At 49.0% G+C, this 25516-nt stretch overlaps 6 protein-coding genes and 1 non-coding gene across 7 annotated transcripts; 4 read left to right on the top strand and 3 right to left on the bottom strand.

The window, feature by feature from the left end:
* Positions 1-6057: 6057 nt before the first annotated feature.
* On the bottom strand, positions 6058-6636 carry ACHE_31263S (uncharacterized protein; the record flags this gene model as incomplete). The annotated part of the gene is made up of 1 exon (XM_043277973.1): positions 6058-6636. The coding sequence occupies one exon, from the start codon at positions 6634-6636 to the stop codon at positions 6058-6060; it is 579 nt and encodes a 192-aa protein (XP_043135798.1).
* Positions 6637-15119: 8483 nt separating this feature from the next.
* On the bottom strand, positions 15120-16361 carry ACHE_31262S (D-isomer specific 2-hydroxyacid dehydrogenase family protein; the record flags this gene model as incomplete). The annotated part of the gene is made up of 4 exons (XM_043277972.1): positions 15120-15703; positions 15756-16039; positions 16091-16157; positions 16211-16361. 4 exons carry the CDS (start codon positions 16359-16361, stop codon positions 15120-15122), a joined length of 1086 nt encoding a protein of 361 aa, XP_043135797.1.
* Positions 16362-16522: 161 nt separating this feature from the next.
* On the top strand, positions 16523-16615 carry ACHE_t30020A. The gene has a single exon. It is a non-coding gene; the product is annotated as a tRNA-Thr (tRNA).
* Positions 16616-17678: 1063 nt separating this feature from the next.
* On the top strand, positions 17679-18560 carry ACHE_31261A (uncharacterized protein; the record flags this gene model as incomplete). The annotated part of the gene is made up of 1 exon (XM_043277971.1): positions 17679-18560. The coding sequence occupies one exon, from the start codon at positions 17679-17681 to the stop codon at positions 18558-18560; it is 882 nt and encodes a 293-aa protein (XP_043135796.1).
* Positions 18561-18821: 261 nt separating this feature from the next.
* ACHE_31260A (GNAT family N-acetyltransferase) lies at positions 18822-19598 on the top strand (the record flags this gene model as incomplete). Its single annotated transcript, XM_043277970.1, has 2 exons — positions 18822-19248; positions 19381-19598. The coding sequence occupies 2 exons, from the start codon at positions 18822-18824 to the stop codon at positions 19596-19598; spliced, it is 645 nt and encodes a 214-aa protein (XP_043135795.1).
* A 173-nt stretch (positions 19599-19771) lies between these two features.
* CDC5 (cell cycle serine/threonine-protein kinase CDC5/MSD2) lies at positions 19772-23296 on the bottom strand (the record flags this gene model as incomplete). The annotated part of the gene is made up of 3 exons (XM_043277969.1): positions 19772-22418; positions 22475-22917; positions 22976-23296. The coding sequence occupies 3 exons, from the start codon at positions 23294-23296 to the stop codon at positions 19772-19774; spliced, it is 3411 nt and encodes a 1136-aa protein (XP_043135794.1).
* Positions 23297-23960: 664 nt separating this feature from the next.
* Positions 23961-24871, top strand: ACHE_31258A (OPA3 family protein; the record flags this gene model as incomplete). The annotated part of the gene is made up of 2 exons (XM_043277968.1): positions 23961-24020; positions 24083-24871. The coding sequence occupies 2 exons, from the start codon at positions 23961-23963 to the stop codon at positions 24869-24871; spliced, it is 849 nt and encodes a 282-aa protein (XP_043135793.1).
* Between the last annotated feature and the right edge of the window lie 645 nt (positions 24872-25516).

Below are 25516 nucleotides of genomic sequence, written 5' to 3'. Positions count from 1 at the left end.
CAACGACTATTGAACTACGGAGCCTGGAGGGGGCGACATACCCATCAACGCATACGACATACCGAATCGGACCCGAAGGGGCATTGAGCATACGACTACTTGGGAACACTTAAGGTAAGTGTTCAGTCTCGAAATACAACTAACTAGAACCCTAGGTACGACACGAGAGAAGCCAGGTTGTGACACATTGATCGCCAGTCAGTACGAGTCAGGTTTCGAGACTATATTGACTTAAAAACACGAACTGCAACCATGTCTAACAACAGTAACAGCAACACTACTCCTAGATCCTCTCGTGGATCTGAGGGACGAACTCCGACTTATGAAGAACTCTTTGGAATGGTTAGCCAGCTGCAGGAAAGCATCACTACTTTGGAAGAACGACAGTCAGCCAAAGCTATCAAAGTTCGACCACCGGAACCCTTTGATGGTACTCGATACAAGTTGCGACCCTTCATCACTCAATTGGACTTGTATGTCCGCATGAACCGGAGCAAGCTCATATTTGAATCCGACAAAGTCCTACTTGCAGCAACTTACTTGACTGGACCAGCATTTGATTGGTTTGAACCTACCTTGCGTGACTTCCAGGAGAAAGATGAACAATACCATAACGACAATACCACCGAGGTTTTCAGCAGCTTCACTGAATTCAAGAAACGACTCCAGGGAACATTCGGAGATATTGACGCCACACGGAACGCTGAACGAAAGCTATGGCGACTCAAACAGACAGGATCAGTAGCCAAGTTGGTATCTGATTTCCAGCAGATCATCACCCATCTGAATTGGGACGAGACGATGTACATTGCGAAATTCGAGGAAATGTTGAAACCAGAGATTCAGGAGAAACTGGTTTGGATGGAACGACCGACTTCATTGAACGAACTCTTTGAACGAGCCGTCAAGATTGACAACACCCTGTATGACCTTAGAGTCAGACAGAAGGAGTCACGATATGGGAACACCTTTAGAGGAAACCCACGAACGAGCCACTATCGATCGAACGATAAACGACCAGCTCAACCACGAAGCCAAGGGTATGAAGATCCCTATGGACCACGACCGATGGAGCTGGATGCCACACAGCATAGGCCCTTCGTATCCGACAAGGAAAGAGAACGAAGAAGGAAAGAGAAACTTTGCTTCACATGTGGAAAGCCGGGCCACATGACGAAGGCATGCAGGCAACGACAGAACGTTAGGCCTCAGCAACAACGAGACGATAACAAGCAACTGCACGCTACCCAGGAGAGAGGAGCGTATGACACCACAGGAATTGTGAACCCTGAACTCAGAGCAACGAATGATTCTGGATGGCACACGCAAGAGGCTTCGGATGAGCATGGAGGACCATGGAGACCCAGAACTATGATTGTACCCAACCTGAGCCCATTGAGGAGGTTGATGGAAGAACAGACGACCCTCACGACAGAGGAAATTGATGAGATCATGAGTTCAAGCGAAGAAGAATATTGGCCCAATGAACGGACGGTGGGATCCGACAGCGGAAGCGACAAAGCCCATATAAGGACGGATGGGTCCGAAAAAGCCATCAATGAGCCAGTTCATGAGAAATCACTCGGCGAACTGCCCAACCAAGATTGGCCAGTTAATGATTTCCTTGACGAAGAGTACGGTGCTCAGTGGAATGGCCACGATCCCAACGTGGAGGAACTCCATGAGATACCGGAGACACCTCAGAACGCAACTCCCGAAAATGATGAACAAGAAGAACAGAGTCTGGCAGAAGATAATGAGGGATACACGAAGTCCAGTGTGTATAGCCCTATTTTGAAGCAACAGCTATGGTCCAAACGGTATACGGAACAACGAAAAGCCGACGAAGAAACGAATACCGACGTTGCCGCGTACTTCATTGATGATGTTGTTATCTCACTTCAGGAGAACCCCAAGAGGCTCTCTAAAGGATTGAAGGAACTATTCAATGAATTGATTACATACTGCCCACATCAGAACTTGAAATGTTGGGAACGAACGAACGAAACTTGGGAAGAACACCTACAGCAATGCGACCAGCACCCATACACATGCCACCACTGTGGACAGAACAACGGAGAACTATGGGGATACCTACGGGACATCACGACCAAACGACTACGAGGCCCCATCCACAGCTCATGCAAGTATGATTGGTGTGATTGCGTGCACTATCGAGAGCACCCAAAGCACAACCAATTACCTTGGATTGTGTGTTATAGTCACGCCTGTGGAGAACATTACGATCGAAAGAAAATGGCGCATTATTTCCCAGAACGACCTAGGAAATACAATGACAGTTGTCCTTGTTGGGATTGGAACTGTGCATGCAGGGGATATCTATTGCACCCAGAGCATTCAAGTATGCACTGGACTGCATGTTATGAAGATGACTGCATAGTTCACTTCGAACCCAAGGATTACTACCCAAGTCCACGACGTCTACGGCAACCAAGATGGCAAGCAAGCCTATCAGCGACACAGCGAGGATACCACTTGAAGTTTACGACACCAGTTCTCAATCAACTAGCCAGAGTGATGGTTGACTCAGGAGCTACTGGAAATTACATGGATCCTAGATTCCAGCGACAATTGGGGATCTTAGGAATTGAGAAGGCGCAGCCAGAGCCTATCTCAGGACTGAATGGTGAGAATTTGGGAAGCCACCTGACGGTCGAATCGGGATTTGTCCCTATGGCTGTAGCGGATCATGAAGAAAGGATCAATTTCGACGTGACACCGCTGGGACAATACGATATAGTGTTGGGGATTCCATGGCTCAGGAATCACAACCCGGAAATCAACTGGAAAACTGGACAAATGAACTTTGCAAATTGCGATTGCCCAAGAACAATGAAAGGACCGAGTCAACGGGAGGCCGGGACCTCACCACGATCTACAGGCAGGAGACCTGGTAGATACGTGAAGCAACCGAGAGGTGGGTTGAGAATGAATAACAGAGAAACGAATGACACAGCGACGAATATTGTTTTAGCAGCCACCAGGGCCTCAGAACGACATTGGCTGATGAATTTACCCGGATGGGCACCGGACACGACCCAGAAGTATTGCGAATATTTGATGGATGAGGATATATCCAAGAGATCAGCGCCGATTGAGGAATATCGCTCAGAAAGAGTTGATAGCAACCAAGAAGCATCAGACTCAGAGCTAGGCTCATGGGAATGGATTGACCATAAGGAGCTAGCAGCAACGACTCAGGAACCACAGATTCCACAGGAGTATATTGAGTTTCAGCACTTGTTCAAGCAGCCTGAACGACCTGAACTACCAGACCATGGACCACACGATCATCGCATACCCCTTATGGAAGGGAAGACACCGACATGCAAGAAGATTTACCCGATGTCAGAACGAGAATCAAGAATACTACGGGAATATATTGAAGAACAATTGGCGAAAGGATTCATCAGACCATCAACATCACCAGCAGGGCACGGAGTCCTATTTGTACCGAAAAAGGATGGAAGCCTACGACTATGTGCAGATTATCGACCACTCAACGCCATCACCATCAAGGATCGACATCCATTACCACGAGTTGATGAAATGCAAGACCGAATCAGAGGAGCAAAATGGTTTACAAAATTCGACATTGTAGACGCCTACAATCGACTACGGATCGCCAGAGGAGAAGAATGGAAAACGACCATCAGAACGAAATATGGACATTATGAATATTTGGTCATGCCATTTGGGCTTACCAACGCACCAGCATCATTTCAACGATTCATTTATGATGTACTTGGAGTATATCTTGACATCTTCGTGATAGTCTACCTTGACGACATCTTGGTCTTCTCCAGCACCTTTGAAGAACATGTGCAGCATGTCAAGAAAGTACTGCAAAAACTTGAGGAAGCGAAGCTACGATTGAAGTTGAAGAAGTGCGAATTCCATGTTCAGGAGACTGAGTTCTTAGGACACTGGATCACTACAGAGGGAATCCAGATGGATAAGAACAAAGTTCAAGCAATCTTGGATTGGCCAGAACTGAAGAACACCAAGGAAGTTCAGCAGTTTACAGGACTTGTGAACTACTACCGACGATTCTTGAAGGACTACTCACAATTCATGACGCCACTGTTCAAATTGTTGAAAAAGGGACAAGAATTTCAATGGGGACCAGAACAACAACAAGCGTTTCAACAAGCCAAGGAAAGAATTGTATCTGCACCAGCACTTGTGCAGTTCGACCCAGAGAAGGAAACCACGATTGAAACAGATGCATCAGACTACGCCATTGGTATGAGAATGACTCAACCAGGACCAGATGGAAAACCACGAGCTGTTGCATTCCACTCACGAAAACTAGTTCAAGCGGAATTGAACTATGACATCCATGATAAAGAATTGCTAGCTATAGTGGTAGCATTCAAGACTTGGAGAGTTTATTTGGAAGGAGCACAACACACTGTACTTGTGAAGACAGATCACAAGAACCTGACCTTCTTCACAACAACCAAAGAGTTGACCCGAAGACAGGCCAGATGGGCTGAAGTACTATCGCAATATGACTTCAAAATCATCCACTGCAAAGGAAATGAGAATGGACAAGCAGACGCACTCAGTCGACGACCAGACTATGAGATCAAGGACAGAACGATCAACCCAGCGATATTGAAAACCAACGAAGATGGAACCATCAGCTACAACCACCAGGTGTTAGCAGCAACGATGCATATCTCAAACGAACCTTTGGAAAAGAAAATCATTGAAGAAACACAAAAAGACAAAATGATCCAGGATATGATTGAAAACTCAGCAGAAAATGACAAATTGACCACAGATAACAATGGATTAGTGTACTTGCACAATCTCATCTATGTGCCAAAAAGCATGAGAAATGAGATCATCAGCATGCACCATGACACTCCACTCCACGGACATTTGGGAACAGAGAAAACAGCTGAACAAATTATGAGAAACTACTACTTCCCAAACACGCGAAAAGTTGTTCAAGAATATGTGAAGAACTGTGAAACTTGCATTCGAGATAAGGCAGCAAGACATCAACCCTACGGAAAAATGCAATCCCCGGATGCTCCAACACATCCATGGGAATGGGTTACCATCGACTTCATCACACAGTTACCGACATCACAAGGATATGACTCGATTACAGTCATCACAGACCGAATGACCAAATATATCCATTTGGTACCAGCCAAAGGAACCATGACCGCAGCAGATATGGCACAAATATTCCTGAAGCATGTTATTACCAACCACGGAATGCCTCAAAAGATCACATCAGACAGAGACAAGCTGTTCACTTCAAAATTCTGGACAACACTCACAAACTTGATGGGTATAGAACACCGCCTCACCACAGCCTACCACCCACAAGCAAATGGTCAAACTGAACGAACCAACCAAACGATTGAGCAATACCTACGGCATTACATCAATTATGAACAAGATGATTGGGTTAAATTCCTACCCATGGCACAGTTTGCATACAACAATGCAGAGCACTCAACGCTCAAAGTAACGCCATTTTACGCCAATTATGGATACCACCCAGTGCTATATGAGAAACCACGACCACAAGAGTCCACATCAGAAGCAGCAAATGAGACAGTCCAAAAGCTGAAGAACTTACACCACCAACTGTCAAGAGACATTGACTTCATGAACCTACGAGCGGCTATATATTACGACAAGCACCATGGAGAGGGACCTACCTTGAAGAGGGGGAGAAAGTATTCCTGCTCCGCAGAAATATCAAAACGAAACGACCAAGTCAAAAGCTCGATCACCAGAAGATTGGACCTTTCACCATTGAAGGAAAAACAGGACCAGTGAATTACCGCTTGAAACTACCGAAATCAATGAAGCGCATACATCCAGTATTTCACATCTCGCTATTGGAACCAGCACCGAAAAACGCCATGCCAACAGAAAATATCGAAATCGAAAGCGATGATGATGAATATGAAGTTGAACGAATTCTGGATTACCGACAAGTCAATGGACGACCATGTTACCTGATCAAATGGAAAGGGTACGATACCTCTGAGAACACATGGGAACCTATTGCGAACTTGACTGGTTGCCACCAGTTGGTGAAGGAATACCACCAGCGACAGCAGAGTCGAAGTTCTCCCAAAAGGAAGGAGAATTCATCATCTGAGACAGACTAGGATCATCTGTCACCGCAGCAAGCTGAGCATCCAGAGAAGCGGTCTCAGCAACAGGCCAGGAAACTTGAGAATCCAACTCCTCAAGAAGAGCCACGTCATTCTCTAACATAGCCTTATTTCGAGCCTCAAGAAACCGTTTATGTTTCCGCAACCGGGCCAATTTGGCAGACGTCTCGGAAAGACGCGCCAGTGCCTCATCATTTGAACGCTCCGCATCTTCGAGGTCGGCGGCTAATCTCATTCGATCACGCTCCAAATTTTGCCATTTTCGTTCATTATGAAAATCACGTTCACACTTGACGCCAGAACGCACACAATTATTGCATTTTCGATTTGACGAGATTCGTTTACATTCACAAGACATATTGGAAGCACTCATTTCGGAACAACGGAGACAAGGAGGAGAAAAGAAACCTTCCTTATCTATTTTATCAGCCAGACGATCACGACGAGGGTTTGATTTGGGCATGATAAACGAAGCATGAGGAAAAGAAAAACAGAAAAACAAAACACTCACCGACGGGAATGCCGCAGTTCTTATGGCTCTCGAGGACGAAAGCCTGAAAGAGGGGGAGGTAATGTTACAGATCTCACTGCATCAGCCTCACGTGACAATGCGGGGAGTCAAGGCAGAATCATTGGGCAAAAAGACCATGCAGAAAGAACAAGGATTATGATGAGGAAGATATACACCCAAGCATCACGTGACCACGGTAGAAAGGACGACGGAGGAATTCTACCAATATACCAATATGGTAGATAGGACAAAGAGGGAATGCTACCAATCTATCAGGGAATGGATATTACAGGACAGAAGGAGGTAGCATGGTAGGAACGGAGAATCTACCATTGGACTAGGAAAGGTATATAAGGACATTCATTCATGTACCTAGCTTAGTTCTTCGCGATCAATTCAAGTCTTACAGCATTGGTTACCTTCTAGTTTCTGACTCGTCCGCACTTAACCAACAACCCAGTATACGTACTCGGTTGGCCTTGTTTCTCTACTCGTTACCTTTACCGTTCCTACTTGTTGATTATCTTACGGAGCCTGGAGGGGGCGATATACCCATCAACGACTATTGAACTACGGAGCCTGGAGGGGGCGACATACCCATCAACGCATACGACATACCGAATCGGACCCGAAGGGGCATTGAGCATACGACTACTTGGGAACACTTAAGGTAAGTGTTCAGTCTCGAAATACAACTAACTAGAACCCTAGGTACGACACGAGAGAAGCCAGGTTGTGACAGCAATGTGCATGGTCAGCAGGAGCAGGTCTTAGGCAGTTGGCACATTGTTGGGTGCTTTTTTTGTGACCCTCTTCAGTGTGGTCTTTAGCTCCACATAGCCGGCATTTGGGTCGTCGGGTGCAGGTCCGGGGGTTATGGTAGTCCCAGCACCGGGCACATTGTTGGACTTTGGGGGTTATGATCTTGCGCCTAATGCGGAGGTTCTTGCCGAAAAAATGGACCCAAGGTGGGATCCTGGGGGCAGAAGTCTCTGGCACTGCCAGGACCATTGTTGCTGTGTTGTCTGTATTGAGAGAATGTTCTTGGCTCTTCCTGGACCAGTGTAGCTTTAGGGGCATGGTGCCTGTCTGCAGCTTAAATTCTTCCTTTGCTGCTTGCTCTGATATAGTGACAACAGAACCATCATAGCCAATGTATTGTTTGATGGCACCGGGGATGACAAAGATTGCCCATCTCTGTTCTAACTCAGCATTAGAGCCTTGGATTACCTGTTGTATATCATCCTTATTGACAAGTAGGATCTCTGCATTTTGGACATCTTTAGGCCCAATAGCGAGCCCTGTGGGAACATGTTGTATTTCCTTGATAGCGTCAGTGACTGCTGGATCTAGGCTACTGCGAAGCTTTTGTAGAGTCGCATGCGGGCTGGCATGTCGGGCAGGGTGGTCTGTTGGGAGTCGAAGGAAAAGGCGAAGAGGTCTTGCTGGCTTAGGGGCTGAGACCACAGGTTTTTTTTCAGTAGTGTTGTTCAGTTTGGGCGCGGGGATAGCGTCTGCATATGTTTTGGGGGGCGTAGCTGGGGCTGGGTTGGCTGTGTGGCCTTGGTTATTTGCATTGGCACCGGGTTGGGTGAAGTAGTTGTGCACGAAGGTCTGGAGGGCCTTGCCAAAAGAGGAGGCCCTGGGGAGGCTTTTCTGTTTCATAGAGGAGAGCTTCTTGTCCAGTAGGTTGAGGAACTCCAGTATCTCCTTGTCTTCCTCTTTTTCTTTTTTGGCCCGGGCTTGTAGGGCGATGCTGGCGGTTTTTCCAAGCTCAAAGTCGAGTTGTTTGTTTGGGCATTGTGGCTCCGGCGTAGCTGATGACATCTGGGTTGCCATTTCATAGTCCATGAACAGAGGTGTTGGGGGTGGAGGCGAGGCATTTGGCTCGCCTGTGCCTCCCTCCATCTGGTTATCTGGCTTTTCGAGTTTTCGGTGTTCGCGGGCTTTCACTAGCGCGGCTAAGCCTTGTTCCCGGGGGCTATCCCCGTAGCGGGGACCGCCTGAGGCGTGGCCTCTGGCCGAGTGCCTGGTGACAGGCGGCATTACTCGTCTGAGGAAGTGACCGATGGTTGAGTAGTAGTGTGAGTGAGTGACCCGGAAAGAGGAGTCAGACCGGCGAATGGACATGGCTAAGATGTCACGTGCTCTCAGGAGCCAGTCACTCCTGACTGACCAATCAGTGGAATCAGGGGACCTCTCTAGACTAGTCATGGCCAACCAGAGATCACAAAGGGAAACAGCACCTCATCAAGCAGCCCGAATTGACATTGCAGCAATTGGAGCAGCACCATTCCAACGACACCTGAAGAAGAAGGACACTGAGGTCTTCATTGCTAGCCTGTCTGAAATTGACCGCATCATTGAAGAGAAACGCGAGAAGGACCGCCAGAAAGAAGATCACTATGAGGAAGAACTAGTACAACAACTACTACCCAAGCAATATCAGGAATATGCCGATGTTTTCTCCAAAGCAGCTTCTGATGAACTGCCCCCTCGACGGGCAAACGATTACCAAATTGAACTTGAAGATGGGAAGACTGCAGAAAGAGAAGTGGGTTATAGCCCTTTGTACAAGCAAACCGCAGAGGAATTGGAAGCCGCACGGGACTACATTGTGGATAACCTCCATAAGGGATTCATTGGACCCAGCGCTGCACCCTTTTCATCTCCCATCTTGATGGCACGGAAGCCAGGAGGCGGACTGCGATTCTGTGTTGACTACAGGAAATTGAATGCTATTACCCGAAAAGATCGATATCCCATTCCACTGGTGGATGAACTGATGGAGAGGATCAGTGGTGCAAAGATTTTCACAAAACTGGATATACGACAAGGATTTCACCGAATTCGACTTGACCCAAAGTCAGAGGACCTGACCACCTTCAGAACACGATATGGAACGTACAAATACCATGTGGTTCCCTTTGGGCTCACCAATGGACCGGCAGCGTTCCAGCGTTTTATCAATGATACTCTCATGGACTATTTGGATGATTTTGTCACTGCATTTGTGGATGACCTACTCATCTATTCAAAGGATGTTGTGGAACATGAACTCCATGTCAAGAAAGTTCTTGAACGACTACGTGCTGCAGGACTCCAAGCCAGCATTAAGAAATGCGAGTTCCATGTTACTCGGACAAAGTATCTGGGGTTCATCCTGACAACAGATGGCATTGAAGCAGACCCAGAGAAGACTGCAGTAATCCGCAATTGGACTGTGCCAACCACTATTCGAGGTGTGCAATCATTCCTTGGGTTCTGCAACTTTTACCGAAGATTCATCAAGGACTATAGCCGTGTTGCAAAGCCACTAAATCACCTAACAAGAAAGGATGTGCCTTTCACCTGGGCTGGACAGCATCAGGAGGCATTTGAGGAGTTGAAGAGACGCTTAACAGATGCCCCAATACTGCGACACTATCATCCTGAACTAGAGACGAAGTTGGAAACTGATGCATCAGATGGAGTAGTAGCTGGAGTGCTCTCCCAGAAACATGGAGATCTCTGGCACCCGGTGGCTTACTACTCCAAGAACATGTCTGATGCTGAGCGCAACTATGAGATCCATGACAAGGAGATGCTAGCCATCATCCGTGCACTGCAGGAGTGGCGAACTGAGCTAGAAGGACTGCAACTCCGAGAGCGTTTCAACATATATACTGACCATCGCGCTCTGGAATACTTCATGACTACTAAGAAGTTGAACGCCCGACAAGCCCGGTGGGCTGAGTTCCTTTCCCGGTTTTACTTCCTAATCCGTTACCGCCCTGGCCGAGAGAATACTTTGGCTGATGCCCTAAGCCGACCCAGTACAGAAGTGCAGAGAAAGGATGATTATCGCCAACAGATTTTATTGAAACCAGAATCTGTTGAACAGCCAATGGAAACTAACCAGATCAATGAATGTGCTGAAGTCCACACTATCAACGTGCTGGAGCCCACCCTACAAGTTGTAGACCGAGTACTCAGTGCAAACCGGAACTCTACCACAGCAGAGGAACATCGTGAGGAAGCTCGGACAGGAAGGAATGATTGGAATCTGCAAGATGGACTGCTATTGAAGGGAAATCGATTGTTTGTTCCTGATGATGACCCTGAGCTCCGCACCCGGCTACTTGATGAAGTGCATGCACAGGTATCAACTGCACATCCAGGGAGAACAAAAACCCAACAGCTCATCAGAACACGGTACTACTGGCCAACTTGGAGACAAGATGTGGAGAGATATGTACGGAATTGCTCAAAATGCCGGAGAGCTGAGAACCCACGTGATCGTGCCCCTGGACTGCTCCAACCCTTACCCATTGCAGAGCGGCCCTGGCAGCACATATCTATGGATTTTCGCTCCTTCCCAGCTGACAAGAGAGGACTTGATGCCGCACTAGTGATTGTGGATCGATTTAGCAAGAGACCTATAAGCATTCCTTGCAAGAAGACTGCCACTTCTGAAGATGTTGCACAAATGTTCATTGAGCATATTTATCGCCATAGAGGACCTCCATTGACTATTGTATCTGACCGTGGACCCCAATTTGTATCGGCGTTCTGGAATGAGTTCTGTCGGATTCTTGGAGTGAAGCTGAAGCTTTCCACAGCATATCAAGCCCAAACTGATGGGCAGACTGAGATTGTGAATCAGCATATTGTTAACCGTCTCAGACCCTTCATCAACCGCCATCAAGACAATTGGTCTGAGTTATTACCCTTGATTGACTTTGCTGCGGCTACACTGCCTTCAGAATCAACAGATGCCTCTCCATTCCTCATTGACTGTGGATATGAGCCTCGAACTTCATTTGACTGGACCCCAGTTGGAGAAGACCTCCCCCGGGATGAGAAGGTTAGCCGACGACGGGCGCAGGAAGCTGCCAAAAGAATGGAGGAGACATGGACAGCAGTGGGCAATCAGATTAAGCAAGCCCAGGATCGACAGAAGAAGAAAGCAGACCGTCGACGTCGCCCTGTCGATTTTGATGTGGGTGATAAGGTGTGGCTCTCCCTTCGTCAATATCAAACAGACCGACCGAACAAGAAGCTTGATAGCCAGATGGCTGGACCCTTCCCAATACTTGAACAGGTGGGTAACTCCTACCGGTTAGAGCTCCCTGACTCGATGAAGATACACCCTGTTTTTTCGCCAGACAAGCTACGACGGGCGGCGAATGATCCCTTGCCTGGACAGGTGACTGAGCCTCCAGAACCGATTGTGGTGGCTGATGAGCAGGAGTGGGAGGTGGAGGAAGTGCTTGCTTCACGCATATCTCGACGTCAGTTGCAGTATCAGGTGAAATGGATAGGATTTGACGAGGATCGGACATGGTACCCAGCAACCAATTTCAAAGGTTCTCCACATCGCGTACGTGACTACCACCAACGGTACCCAGATCGGCCAGGACCACCTCGTCGACTACAGGAATGGCTCAAGGCCTGGGAGGAAGGAGTTGATGAGATTGAGGACCACCCTGATGATAACATGCCCACATAGAGTCTGAGGACAGACTCCGCCTAAGAAGGGGGGTTATGTGACGGCTCAGCTCAGTGCCTTCATGAACATTCATTGTCAACATGGCAAACAATGCCATAAAAGCAATCGAGACAAACAGCTGCTTAGCGAGGCCACACACAACCATATATAAGACTTCTTTGTGTAAATAGACTCTTCTTTCTTTTCTTTTCCTCTTCAGATTCGATATTCTCGTTGATGGCTACAATAGTCTAGATAGGAACTCAGTTCGTTATTATCTACTATTCCGAGCTCGTGACAGAGATTTGCCCTTGAATACAATGCATGGAGGCAGAGCCCATCCCATAGCATTAACACACTCAATTGCAGTAACCCATTCACGATTCCCAGGCTGCAATAGTGTAGGACGGCCAACAGTTTCAGATCTGGTTACTACTTTGGCAGTAGCAATAAGGCCCATAGCAAAACCAGTTTCATCAAAATTGTAGATGTCTTCATATGCAATCCCATACTGCATTATGATGAGTTGTACACGGTCAAACCACTCCTTGATGAGCTTTGGATCCTCGCATTTAGCACGCTGATAATTGTATCTTCTTGAGAACTTGGTCTTCAATTGGTCATGACGTTTGATGAATTTATACACCCAGTTCTGGCCAATTGGTTGGATGTTGGATGAACCACGATTGGAAAGAAGTATATTGGCCATATCTTGAACATGAGACGGTCGGGGAGCTGCTCCACGTTGGTCCATAGATAGTATCCATTGAACAAGTGATTCCTCTTCTTCTTTTATTAATTTAAGGCCATTGGCTCGTTTTTCAGCACGATTTGTACTGCTGTTCAATCGGCGTTGTAGTGTAGTCCGAGGTACATCATATAGGCGTGCAGCTTCACGGATATTGGTAATTTCTTTCTTTTTTAAGGATGAGATGGCAAGTAGGACCCTTCCTTCTTGTTCAACTTGGTTTTTTATCTTTGCACGCGATTTTGGTGGCATGGTGGTGGTTTGAATTTAATCACAAGATAGTGAGCATCGGAGAAACTGAAAGGTGGCCCGCTCGGTGGTGTGGCCCGCTCGGTGGGATGCGCAGCTCGGTAGTTGGTTACGTTAGTTAACTTATGATTCCTACATAAATGAATCCTTTCTTATGCCAATCACCCAGATATTATCCTTGACATTCCATCTATTGCAATGCTCTTTTGCAATGCTAAAGCAAAGTTGCCCGCACCAAAAGCTCATTGGCGTGTTGGCGGCTTGATAGCCTGCCACACTTCGCCCTGACCACCGGCTGCACTGTGCTTAACCGGGCTGTACTGGAACACCCACTTATTCCCAACCATCTCCTGCCGTGAAAAAAGCGGTCCCGTTATACGTGGATATACACGAGTAACGGAGTTGTCCATTCTACACGTAAAAGGCTAGCTGTCCTAAATAGATTCCATCAGCCCCTTTGTTCCATAATATGGCGTCTATCCCTAGTGCTTACCGAAGTTTCTTCACAAAACCTCCTCCTTTTTCCTCATAACGTCTTTCAATTTGTGGGATCAGAGCTAAGGGACTTTGTATTCCCCGACAAGCCTCATAGCCCCGTTGGGCGTCATACATGCTATATCTGGGTTGCCGCCACTCATTTGTCTACAAGGGATGACGCAAGCCCTAAATCTCGAAGGCTAGGTGGGTGCCTTTAAGGGTTGTAGTTGGTCGATGCGACATATGGCATCGCCACGTTTAAACATCCAAAGACTGCGGACAATATCTCTTGGATGGTAGCATCCAGGCCGAAGTCTCCAAAACAGTTCGTTTTCTTCGTAAGACCGTCGTGGATTAAATGTCCTATGTCTAGCATATACTTCAGTGCTCTTGCTATCAATGTCTGGAACCCGGATGATCAGGTTTAGTTTTCCTCATACTGGGTGTTGACTGCAAAATGACCAATTCCCCAGCCCCTTCGAACTGCGTGAAGATTGGGAATAGAGTCCCTGCTAGATTCATAGAAAACACAGTAATCAGCATAAGATAGTGCTTCTTGTTACAAGCGAGACGCCGTACTTACCAAGCCATTGCGAAGTGCTCATATACATTGGAATAAAAGTCCGTGTTGGCTTTCAGAGTTTCATTTTGATAGACATCCCAGGTCCTCCCCTCGACCTCGCAAAGACCCCGCCAATTGGCATAATGCATAATGCCGCTGGCATTGAGATTCTATTGCAATGCCGGATAGGACGTATCATAAATCGCACGCGGGGGAATATGCCAATGACGTGGATGGTGTATACTGATCTCTGCAGTAGCTCCAGCAAAGATTGCCATTGTGGCTTGGAGGCGAGCTTTTACTTCAAAGTATGGGTTTACTTTGAATATCCCCTTCACAAAGTAACTGGCGCCAAATGGTTCAAAACCACCAAGGGGGAAGTAATTACTGGCAAAATTAATTCTAACCATAGCTTTCATGCTCATTCCCACGGTAACATTCCAATGCTCCTGATCAAAGAACAAATACCGGGATTTACGAGTCATGAGAAATCAACGAATGATGGTTTGGAGCGCACAGGACACGAGATCAGTCTTCTCAATCGAGCTGAGTCGTGGCAAACTATGGTGGTGGCACCCTCTAGATGGCTCAGCCGTGTTGGGCTTGCGAAGGAAGAGCTTGTCAAATTCGATAGCCAACGATTTTGAGATCATGTAGAACTTTGAGTTGGATGCATCTGTGAACATACTGAACATACTTATGAGGGGAGAAAAGGAAAAAAAAGAAAAAGGTACAGTGAATGGCAAGATCCAGGGTTTGTCTTGACAAATGAGTACACATCATCAGCATCTAAGATCAAACACGGTGAATGCTTAGCATTATATTTCTATCTGCGTTTGTGCATATGGCCTAGAATGTATCGAACAAAGATGACTATACTTGCCTTCAGACAATGAGTCGTAAAAGCTCATATATGTACAGGAACGGGCTTAATACCCCTTCCCCCGCTTGTACTCATTTACGAATTCCTCCCCCTTCTTCATCCTATCCAGATTCACCCGAAGAATATCCAACGACCTTGGAAAATACTCCCTTCCGAGAGAACTGACATGAGGACTAATCTGCACACCCGGCGCATCCCACAACGGATGGTCCGCCGGCAAAGGTTCAGGGTCTGTCACATCCAGCGCAGCACCGCTCAATTCCCCAGACTTGAGCGATTGCACCAACGCATCCTGATCAATGACCTTCCCGCGCGAGATGTTGGTTAGGTACGGCTTGCTGAACGGATGAGTGCTGTTGGCAGCAAGGAGAGCAAATTCCTCTGCGCCGATGAGATGAGTGGTTTGCGGGGTGAGCGGGAGGGAAATAATGAGGTGGTCGATACCGAGAGAAAGGAATGAGTGGATGGATGCTTTGTCTAGGCCGTGATGCCAGGATACTGGGATTGTGCCGTCTGCGTCGCCAGTGCCAGGGACAATGTATCCTGTGTCACGTCGCGAGGCGGGAGTAGGGCGTGGGGACGCTGTATATGCATGGACAGTCATCCCTAGGGCTGCGCATACGTTTGCGACTGTATTTATGTTAGCTCCGTTGACGAGACCATTGGTGCAAAAGGAACATACTCTGCCGTCCAATGCTCCCGTATCCCAGAATGCCCACTTTCTTCCCGACCTGATCGGTGCAGGTGGGCATGTACTCATCGGGATCCCCCCAGATGTGTTGCTTCTGCGCTTCACGCGTATGAAGGAACTTCCTCGCGGAGGCCAACCAGTTCATTACGGTCCATTCTGCCATGGGAGGACCGTGGATGCCGGAGCTGGTGGTGATGGGGATGGTAGAGTTTTGGATGATAGGGTGGTGAACGAAGTGGTCAATACCAGCCGAGACAGTATGAATCAGTTTAATACTGTATAATGATCAGCATCTAGGTCTGTCAATGGGAAGTTGATGTGCGTACTTTCCAGCGTCCTCGAGATCGGGAAGATCGGTAAATGTGCAAACCAGCGTCGCGTTTTGCCATATGTCTTTTTGTCAGTTAGAAACATGCACACAACGTCGCAATGTGTATATGACCAACCTCTTGGAACAGGAACGGCTTTCTGGGAATGGTAAATAGTCACTTCGGCCTCTGGGAACTTTCGGTTGATATGCGCGACCAGTGGAGGGGGGATTCTCTTGAAGAAAATGACGAGCAGGCGCTCCGTCTTTCTAATTGCAGCAGCATCCATGGTATGCGATGGCAGGTTGTGTATAGAGTTGTCAGTTGTCGTGTGGGTGTTGACAAATGCCCCTCAAATTTGTGAGGGGACATATTACCGCATTGGGATAAGCCGCGGTAGCCTGGAAATTAGGACAGGTTATATATCACTAGACTGAGGCCCGAATTAAAGCGCGAGTTGTCTAGTGGTTATGATGTCGCACTCGTAACCATCCTTTGGAATACGATATGCGAAGGTCGGGAGTTCGAATCTCCTTTCGCGCATCTCTTCTTTATTTTTTTTTGTTTCACGCCGTTTCCCCCCGTTTCCACTCACTCCTGTACGTTGCACCTCTATATCCTTTCTTTTATCCTACTTTTGCTCCTCTCCATGATTTCTGAGATGTTGAAACAAACCATAGCAGCAGCAACCTACTTCCTTTGTCCCGATTCCGGCTTCCAACGGAACCGAATAATATGGAGCTGGCACGCTCCGTGCCAATCAGGGTCCAGTGGACATGGACCCTCATCCTCCATTAGACCAGTCAGTGCGCGAAGTTGACACTTGAAGAGCCCAAGGTTTTGACCGGTCCGTACCGGCGTCGAATTCAGCTCGCCAGTCTCTGTTGATCAGGACGATCCGAACACCCCAAATTGCGCTCGACGCGAATTATCCTTGCTGTGATGTGATCGTGCAGAGAAAATCTGTTGATATTCAGGTTCGTGCATGTTCGTCATGAATTCTACCGAGGATACCGTCTGCCATGCAAATCACGGAGTCTGCTCTCTTCATAGCTGCATTTTGTCTTCTGTACTTTTACCCTGCGGTGTGGGGGGTCTTATCAGACCGGCAAACTAACCCAGTGACAGCTAAATAATTCTCCGTGATACGCGCCGAGACCGCTTTTTGAGTCGCGTCCGGCATCCGTGTCCGTGTCTATCTCCGTATTCAGCTCTGTGTCCCCCTCCGGAACCCGTATCGGCAAAAGCGGCCTCAGCTGAACGGGAAATGAACAGTGATAAACGCGAACTAGTAACACTTTTGGGTTATGAAAAACACCCATCACACACTCTCATGGGCCATATGCGGCCTCTTTCTCCCGCCTCTTTCCTAATTAGGCGATGGCCTTCCTCTGCTCCGTGCGGTACTTAAATTAGGGTTGGTTTAACTCGATCAAGAATGATACGTCAAAGGGAAAAAGTAAAGATATTTTTTTCGAGCCGAAGCGGTAAATAAGTTGCGCTATCTTTTATTCTGCTGCTCGTCGCGTCGCAATCATTCCTCTTCCATCCTTCCTACAGATCTCAAAACCATACAGAGTATCCCTAAAAGCAAAGCGCAAGCAAAATGTCCGAACAACGCCGCGGCCGAAGCCTTTTCTGGCGCCTGCTCGCAGCCCTGGACCCCGAAGATCAGGGCCTCCCCAGATTCCAACCCCTCAGCCAACAAATCCCACCCACCAACAACAACCACAACTACAACCCCGAGCAACCCACCGATTCCCAATCCTACCCCCAAGCCTATCCTCACACCCACCCACAACCCCCCATCCAACCAATCCGCCGCACAGTCACCCAAACCGACAGAAACCACCTCATCCCCCCAGAAGACAAACTCCTCGTCTTCCGCGCTCTCACAGGCATCGATACCGTCCCCGCCCTCACAATCCCGCACCACTCCGACCGCCACGCCCCAAACGTGGGTATCTATGAGCGCGTCGTGCGCGCAGAGCAATCCGCAGACTCCCGGTACCGGTTCTTCAGCGTGCTTATCAATGTCTGTCTGGGCATCCAGGTCGTCGCGGCCGCTGCGATTACGGCGCTAGGCGCGGCCAGCGGACCGCATTCTGCTGTTACGGCGTTCGGGGCTTTAAATACCATCATGGCTGGTATTCTGACGTACCTCAAGGGATCGGGGTTACCGGATCGATTGAAACACTACCAGAACGAGTGGAGGAATATTCGGGAATACATCGAGCAGCGCGAGCGAGAATTATGTCTGGTTGGTAGCGAGTTAGACGTGCAAGAAGAGATACAGATCGTGGAACATATGTACGAGGGCGTGAAGCGGGAGATCGAGTCGACGAAGAGCGGGGAGAGTCGGACGCCGACGGGGGAGTTTAGTCGACGGTCTTTCTTGCCGCGGCGGCATTATCATGAGGAGGAGCATCCTAGGCCGCGCAGTCCGGAGAGTGATTATGGGGCAAGTGCGGAGAAGTATCGTGCTTGATGTGAGATTTGGTGAAGGGGGTCGAGAGTTAGCGGTGTTTAATGTCTATATGAATGATTCTGGATCGCTTTGGAATGACCTGACATTTATGTATCACGAACTAAATGATTGTATTTAATTTATATCAACTTGTATCCCAAACAGACCACGTGACTTTATCAAGACAACCATCAAATATATCCACAATTGCATCACTTCACCAACCCAAACCAGCAACCTCCCATATATCCCCCTATACAAAAACCATAAAAAAGAGAAACCATGCCCCTCCAAATCCAAACCGCCACACCCCGCGACTCCGTCCAATTAACAACCGTCTTTCTGGCCGCTTTCTCCGACCCCTTCAACCTGACTCTATTCCCGCGCACCCCCGACGTGCGCGCGTGGTGGGAAGACAAGTTCGCGAGGGAAGCTGTTGCTCCGGGACAGGCTTTATTGAAGGTTGTTGATGCCCCGGATGCATCCAGTAGTACGGGGGGTAACGAGGGGGGTGAAGGAGAAGGGGAGATAGCAGCGTTTGCAATTTGGAAGTTTCCGAATGGCCAATCGCGAGAAAAACAGAAAGAGGTGGGCCAGGAAGAAGAAGAAGACCGATGGCCTCAAAGCTCAGATCCAACTCTCTGCCAACGGTTCTTCGGCGGTATGGCTGCGAAACGGGGGGAATATATGGGTTTGAAGCCGCATTATTGTATGTCCTCCCCTATATCAATCTCTCCATGCATTCATTTTTTGTACATATATATCTTGTTCTTGCATAGCCTCCTGCATACGCATCACACATATCTACAGACTACAAGTAGTACGGGATCTAACTGCGCAGACCTCGACATGCTTGGCACACACCCCTCCTACAACGGGAAAGGAATCGCCTCAATGCTCCTGAAATGGGGTCTCGATCGTGCAGATAACGACAAGGTACCGGTGTTTTTGTCTGCGTCGCCGGCGGGCAAGCCTGTGTATGAGAGAAGGGGCTTTCGGGTTGTGCAGGAGGAGGAGGTGGCGGGTGGGTATGTGCAGGCGTATATGGTTAGGGATTAACACGCAGAGTACAAAATGTTTGCATAGTATAGAGGCGTTGTATAGACAAGTGTATTCGAAAGTTACCCAGGATGTAATAGCAGACTAACTCCGTAAAAAGAACCAAGTATTAACCAAGAGACAAATGCAAGTCATAAGTCGTAATGCGAGTATAAAGACGGGTGGAATCCCGATTATGTCTTTCCTCCCAAGCGCTCTAACCGTTCCCTGAGTGTGTCCACCTCGCCGTCAGACCGTTTCTCCTTCAGCGATATAGAGCGATACTCGCCGTCGCCCCCGGGTGCACCAACAGTCACCCACACGAACTTGCCGCCGCTTCCGCCTTGAAGACGTTCTTGCGAACCCTCCCAGAACATTTCCGATGGAGACCCATCCTCAGAAGTCGTGGGTGAAGGTCGACCGCCAAGCCGCCCTTTCTTGATCCACACTTTGAGAACGTCCTTCATGAACTGGATCTTCTCTAGGAAGGAGTTTGCCTCGAGAACATCTCTGATCCGCTCATCCACAGAGCTGTTTAACGTGCCGTGGGCAATGCTCAGGAATGTCACTGCTTCGTCCGAAGCGACAGCCCGTGTATCAAATCCGGATGGGTGCATCTTTCCCTTGGCGGCGAGGTAGCGTGCAGCGGATGGAGAGAGGTGGTAGAAGTCGATCCAAGGCGAGGAGGTCCGTGAAGAACCAGGCGAGATAACGAGCTTCGTGTGATCAGGGAAGTTGAACTGAAAAGCACCATCCCCGAATCCCCAAACACCAACATTACCCAGGCGCTGATAAAATTTGATGAATTGACCATCGCTCTTGCTGTTCAACTCATCATCTACCAGGCCTTCATCGCCATGTCGCCCCAGGGACCCAATCATATACTTTCCGAACTGGTCGACCAGCTTGACCCGCTTGATCTTCTCATAGTCAGCGGGCCCATGCTCACCATGGAGATCATGACGAAGCTTGATTCCGACTCCAGACCCATTTTGATACCGCTTGACTTCGAAGACAGATGGTGGAATGAACGCCCGTCGAACGGCGCTTCGAGGAACCAACGGATCGTTGTCGCAGTTCTCGTACAGCTCGACTGGTAGTCCATTTCGGGGCACCAACTGGTCCGCCTCCGAATAGTCGTAGCTCTTCGTTTCCTGGCTTCGTGCCTTACGACGGATGTGCTTCTCTCCAGCGCGTAAAACAACACTACTGGCTGGCTGTCCATTCTCGGCCTTGAAAACGCACCCGACGCTGCCATCATCTAAGACATAGCCAATTCCGTACCTATTCGTGTAATCGACCCACTTGATGACATACGCGTGGGGTTCACGTCTAGAGCCGGCTCGTCTACGGGCTGCAGATTGTGGAGCAAGATGGGAAAGCAAAAGTCGCAAATCAGTGTTCACCTCACTAACGGAAGTCCTTGGCATGACCTCACATGGATCCCGAGCATGAAACAGGGGGTGTGCTCCAAGAGACGAACGAGGCTTGCTCGCAGTGGATGGACCGCTAGTACTAGCAGATCGGGTCGTTGGCGTAGGAACCTCCGTCTTAGAGCGACGGGGGTTGGTTTCAGGCAACTTCTTCACAGGCTCCTCGTTGCATTCAAGTTTTGGCGTCGAGAGCACTTCGACATCCGTCATCCTGGATGTTGGGCGTGACGGAGGTGGTTGCTTCTTGGCAGGTACTTCCTTGGTCATCACTGATGGGACTCTCTCCGGGACAGTCGCCTGGCGGGTCAAGCCTTGACTGTTGGCGGCTTCTAGTCTTCTAGACTGGGAACGGGTCTTGCCAACTGTCAGCATGTCAGGAGCGGTGTTTGACTTCGTAATTGCCCCTGCAGCGTTGTTGTCTGCACTTCGGATCGATCCAGAGTAAGAAGCAGCTACCCCTCTACGCGGCCGCATAGGTCGTTCGGCCAAGCCCCCGGTAGGAGCAGGAGCCGCCGGGGCAGGATCCTGTTCGGCAGACTTGGCCTCCGGGATTGGTTGGAAGGTTTGGCCTGCTGGATCGTTGATTGCGGGTGTCTTGCGTGTCGAACCTCGTCCGAGTGAAGACTGTTGTCGCAAAGTGGCCGCGTGGCTTTGGGATTCCTTTCGCCTTTGCTGCGCGGCCAGTAGAGCAGTCTGTGTCCGCGATAGTGTTGCCGCATGATTCGAAGTATGCCGGAGAGATGTGCTGCGGCTCGAAACAACGCTGCTGTCCAGCGTGGAGTCATCCTTGCGAGACGGTAATGCTGGATCGGGGAGACTCCAGTCTCCATCTGGATCATGGGGGTATTTGTAAACGAAGTCCGGTGGTAACGGGATCACGGGGTTCAGTCTTCTTTCTTCCTCCACGGCACACTCAGCATACGCCGTTTTGTTGCAGTTCTTTCCGGCAGCCCTGCGAGCAGTCCCGTCTGGTTTCCTTCCTACACCACAAAGTGTGTAGAACGCGGCCTTGCAAACCCGGTAACGCTGGATCGGATCTTCAACATGCTCAATGTATCCGGATAACCGTTCGTCATGTTCCAAACTATAACCACGCATCATAGTGTCGCCGCGTGGTGCTTGTGACCTCAGCCAGACCGGCTTGGTATGAGAGCACGCTGGATCGAGGCGCGCAGGTATGCATCCGTCGTACATGTCGAAGAATGGGTGCTCAACGATATCGTCTGGTTCCGGACGTTGTTCCTCCTCCAGGTTAAGACAGGAATCAACCAGGCTCTTGGCCTCTTCCGGGATATCGTTGGCGCACTCGGACCCTTTGGGCCAAACGTAGACCAAATTCCGCACCTTCTTATAGATTTCTTCTTGCGTTTTCGATTGGAATGGGGGATAACCAGTGAGCATGGCGAAGCTAGAAGCCAATTTCGTTAGTCGGCCAAAGCAGTGGATGGCATAGTAAAACCTTACCAGATAACTCCCAGCGACCAGATATCTACTTTCTGCGTATGCCCACGTTTCGTCTTATCCAAGATCTCAGGGGCGATGTAGTTAGGCGTCCCGCATAATGTCGTTCTCCGCCTCTCGTCCTTCTCTGACATGATCATTGCGGCAAGCCCAAAGTCTCCCACTTTGATATCCATGTTGTGGTCCAAAAACAGGTTACCCATTTTCAGATCCCGATGGGCGACATGTCGCTTATGAAGGTATTTCACCGCTCCACATAGTTGAATCATAATCCTTCTCACTTCAGGCACGCTGAGACATCTCCTTTTCCTGACCATGTCCATGATGGAGCCGTTGGGGCATAATTCGAGAACGACGTAGATGCTGTTGTGGAAGGTGAAGGCTCGATGGAATCGGACGATATGGGGGTGGCGCATTTTCGAATGGATTTGAAGCTCAGTTTGGAACTGCGCGACTTCATTAGTATGAACGAGCCCATAAGCGTGGGATAAATAGCAGCCATACCTTCTCCTCCATCTTCTTCTGTTTCATCTCCGACTTTACCACCTTCATCGCGAACACGCGCCCATTGCGCATTAACTTCCCTTCATAGCAGATCGCAAACCCTCCTTTGCCCAGAAACCCGCCGGTCGTGTACCGTTCTCCTTCCTCATCAGGCTCGACCACGATTGCCGGCGGAGGTTGTGCATGGTGATCCTTCATCACGGGGGCCTTTTGTCCGGCTTTGGCAGCGGCGACAGCAGCATTCTTGTCCAACACCTTCCGCTCCATCGCCACCTTAGGTTTGATCACCTGGTTCGTAGATCGCGGCGTCAATGCCTCCATGATGGTTTTCGTCGTTTCTCAGGTGAACATCGAACGATTATAAAATGGCGGTGACTCGAGGTCTAATATATCCAGAAGGTCGTAACGGTCATCAAGTATAGCGATGAATGCAAACTGATTATAGTCACTATAGGGCTCTTGCAGTCCCCGGGTATCCCTAAACCTTGTCAGCTGTCAACTGCATGACTTTCTGGTTCCGCATCGGGAGCTGCACATCTTGACGGAACCGTAACAAAGAGAGGCATTGCACACGGGGTTCAGAAACTTACCAAAAACAACAATGACGCTCAAAGAAAAAAAAAGGCAAATAAACCCAATTAAGCAAAGAACAAAGACAAGAAATGCAGCTACCTCCGACAGACAGCGGCGAGGGGACAGGAGCAGGTGGGGGGGGGGGAGGAGAGGAGAAAAAGCGATGAGGTTGACGAAAAGTAAGGATTGCAGCCGCCAAACGGACTGCCCGAAGAGGAAATCGATAAACATTGACCCGAATGCCGTAACAACGGGCGGTGTTTATGTCAGCAGGACAGCACATGCCTAGATAGGAATGTGGACTTGTGCCTGAGGGACCGGGCAGCGATGACGACGTGGGTTGCCTCTAAAGGATTCCCTCGTCAGCCTTTCTTACACAGAGACACTGGCCTTCCACATACTACAAACCACCATGTCTCTTACGCTGAAACTCTCCTCACTCGTCATCCGGACACTGTCCAAGCCCATTGCGGTAAGCCGCACTACCCCTCTTCCTTGGGGAGCTCATGCTGATCCGTGACTCCGTGACTCCAGAATCAAATCAAAGCACAGGCCCGCGAACATGAACGCTTCCGACGGATATGCGTATCTATGGCGCAGTCGCTCCACCGAATGGACATGCGCTTACGTCTCGGTCTCTTGCGCGATACCACCACCGCACAACGACGAGCAGCTGCTGAAGCCGCAGCCCGGAAACATAAGCCCACCACCCCGACCGTGAAAACAGAAGCAGAGACCAAAGCGGAAGCAGATGCAATAGCAAAAGCAAAGGCCGCGGCGACGGAAGCAGACAAACCAGCACCGAAGCCTCATATCCGTCCGCTATCCGAGTCGAAAGCCATTGAATCGGGAGCATCGTTCATAAGCGAGTCTTTCCTATTCATAGTGGCTGGTGGGTTGATTGTATACGAGTCTTGGAGGTCTAGAAGGAAGGAGACTACACGGCGGGAGGATGTTGAGTCTCGATTGGTTGAGCTAGAGCAGTCAGAGAAAGCTGCCCGGAGGGCCTTGGTGGCTCTTGAAACAGAGCTGTTACAGCAAAAGGCCAAGAATGGCACGTTGTCGTTGAAGGCACCATCTCGGATTCTGCCGCGTGAGGTGTGGGAGGTTGAACAAAAGGAAGAGGCTGAGGATGCTAAAGAGGAGGGATGGCTGTCGCAGATCGGATCATACGTTTCGTCTCTCTGGGACTCTGTGAGTAACCCGCAGGGTCCTGCTACGCAAGAGAATAAAGTTCCAGCCTCGAAAGAGACCTCTAAGGCTCAGTCAGAGAGCTCATCAGTTGATCAAGCTGATAAGGATACCCAGACCAAGACCTCTTGAGGGATGGGGAGATCCTCCCTTCATTTACTGATAGATATAGATTTGTGTTCTCTTTGTTGATTTCATTTGCACGCTACCGGGATACCCTACTCTTTTGGAAAAACTCATACGAAGTATCGAAATCACGTCATTCAAACCACGCCTGTATATGTACTCCATGTGTATATAGAACTCTCCTACTCCTCCATTGAAAATGAAATTCCATCAGCAAACAGACCAGGTTTGCGTTGAGACCAGATCATGTCTCGCATGGGGCCCTTTTCTGGGCTGTCCTAGAACCTGTCCTGGTTTCGGTTACAAGACTTCAGCGTACGCTCCTTATCCTGCTCCTCCCCTCTATAGCCATTGATATATATATCCCATCACTCAATTATTTGGACATTATGGCTTCACTTTCCGACGGGCATCAGATCCGCAGTCTTCTGCACATTCTTCTGATTCCGTCGGCTCTCCAAGCTCCCAACAAGTAGGATATCATCTCGCGCTTCGAGCACTTTCCCTCTTCAGCTCAACCCTCATCTTCAAGAAACGCGGCTGGTTTCGTCCTTTCTGATGATTTTCGTTAGAGCCAGTGGAAGATATGATCTGGACGGGCTATTGGCTTCATAGTGAGGTATACATATATATCTTGGTACTCTCTATCTA

Source organism: Aspergillus chevalieri, chromosome 3 (assembly GCF_016861735.1).
Source record: "Aspergillus chevalieri M1 DNA, chromosome 3, nearly complete sequence".
In the NCBI taxonomy this organism is placed as follows: Eukaryota; Fungi; Ascomycota; class Eurotiomycetes; order Eurotiales; family Aspergillaceae; genus Aspergillus; species Aspergillus chevalieri.
Note: the sequence above shows the minus strand (reverse complement) of the source record. Positions and strands in the feature narration are given on the sequence as shown.